This window comes from Mandrillus leucophaeus, unplaced genomic scaffold (genome assembly GCF_000951045.1).
Source record: "Mandrillus leucophaeus isolate KB7577 unplaced genomic scaffold, Mleu.le_1.0 Scaffold1, whole genome shotgun sequence".
NCBI classification, from domain to species: domain Eukaryota; kingdom Metazoa; phylum Chordata; class Mammalia; order Primates; family Cercopithecidae; genus Mandrillus; species Mandrillus leucophaeus.
Window position 1 is genome coordinate 7,086,449 of NW_012098097.1, and position 1,541 is coordinate 7,087,989.

Below are 1,541 nucleotides of genomic sequence, written 5' to 3' on the forward strand. Positions count from 1 at the left end.
TGCCCAGCTAATTTTTTTGTATTTTTAGTAGAGATGGGGTTTCACTATGTTGGCCAGGCTGGTCTTGAACTCCTGACATCAAGTGATCCACCCGCCTCAACCTCTCAAAGTGCTGGGATTACAGGTGTGAGCCACCACACCTGGCTTATTTTTATTTTTTGAGACAGGATCTTGCTCTGTCACCCAGGCTGGAGTGCAGTGGCACGATCATGGCTCACTGCAGCCTCAACCTCCCAGGCTCAAGCAATTCTCCCACCTCAGCCTCCCGAGTAGCGGGAACTACAGGCGAGTGCCACCATGCCCAGCTAGTTTTTAAATTTTTTGTAGAGATGGGATCTCACTATGTTGCCCAAGCTGGTATTGGATTCCTGGGCTCAAGCAATCCTTTTGCCTCAGCCTCCTAATGTACTAGGATTACAGGCATGAGCCACTGTACTTGGCTGAGCAGGCTTATCTAAGGAAACATGTTTCTGGGCCAGCTTAGTTCAGGGGCAAATGCCTTGGACTTGGAGAAATACTAAGTCAAAGCTTATGAACTAAGTACTTTTGTTATTTTACAAAACGGCCTTTCCTAGAAACAGCTCTGAGTGACAGGGTGAGCCCTCATTGTGCATTCATGGGAAAATGGAAATGAAATCTAACAGAACAGAGGACAGATAACCTTCCCGTCTTTCTTGGCAAAGCACTAATAACAGATCACAGTAAAGGCTGAAGCTCCTCTGTGAGTTTCTTTCCAGCAGAGGCAGCAGAGGTATAAAGGATAAAAGGGAAAGAGCTAATGCAGCAGAGAGAGTCACCTACATGGGGCCCTTCCATGTGCTCTTCCCTGCGGTAGGGACTCGGCTTTCCTTCCGCCTGGCTCCCTCCACCTTGAGGCTCATCTTCCATCTCAGCTACCTGTCACTTCCTCCAGGAGGCCTTCCCTGACCACCCTCATGTGTTCCCCTGCCACTATGCCTATGCTATCCCCAGAGGCTTTCCCAGGGCCGAGTGTTGGGTAGGCAGGGGCTCAAGGAACTGAATGAAGCTTGCACTCCGGGAGTCTCTCCAGAGAGTCTGTGGGGGCTGGTAGGAAACTCAGGCTGATTGGAACCAAGCCGTGATTCTAAAACACCACGTATCTGCCAAACCAGAAGAAGCAGCCCCGCTCTCTCCCCTGCTCCGTGCCCCAAGGAAGGAAGCCTGTGCCGCCCTCCACTCCTTCTTCATCTCCTTCCTCACCAGCCTGCTGGGACACCCGAAAGGGCAGCCTGGTGGCGGAGCTATCCACCATTGAGTTCAGCCACCGAGACCCTGTGTATGGCACCATCTGGCTGCAGTCGAAGACGGGCACCGAGTGCTTCTCAGCATCCACGGATGGGCAGGTACCCACCAGCCAGACACTGGGGAGGGGGGGGAAGGGAGAGGCAGTAACTGGTCCCTGGTTCCCCATCAGAATCCCTGGGGACATTTCCTTTAACACATTTTATTTTGAGATGGAGTTTCACTCTTGTTGCCCAGGCTGGAGTGCAATGGCGCGATCTCGGTTCACTGCAACCTCC

At 52.3% G+C, this 1,541-nt stretch overlaps 1 protein-coding gene across 1 annotated transcript in view; it reads left to right on the top strand.

Moving 5' to 3' along the window:
* The window catches only part of DNAI2 (dynein, axonemal, intermediate chain 2), a 57,546-nt gene that overhangs the window by 17,331 nt on the left and 38,674 nt on the right, over positions 1 to 1,541 (top strand). Inside the window, exon 6 of the mRNA XM_011972076.1 lies at positions 1,225 to 1,364. Coding sequence (XP_011827466.1) covers positions 1,225 to 1,364 — 140 coding nt within the window. The remainder of the gene's footprint in view (positions 1 to 1,224; positions 1,365 to 1,541) is intronic.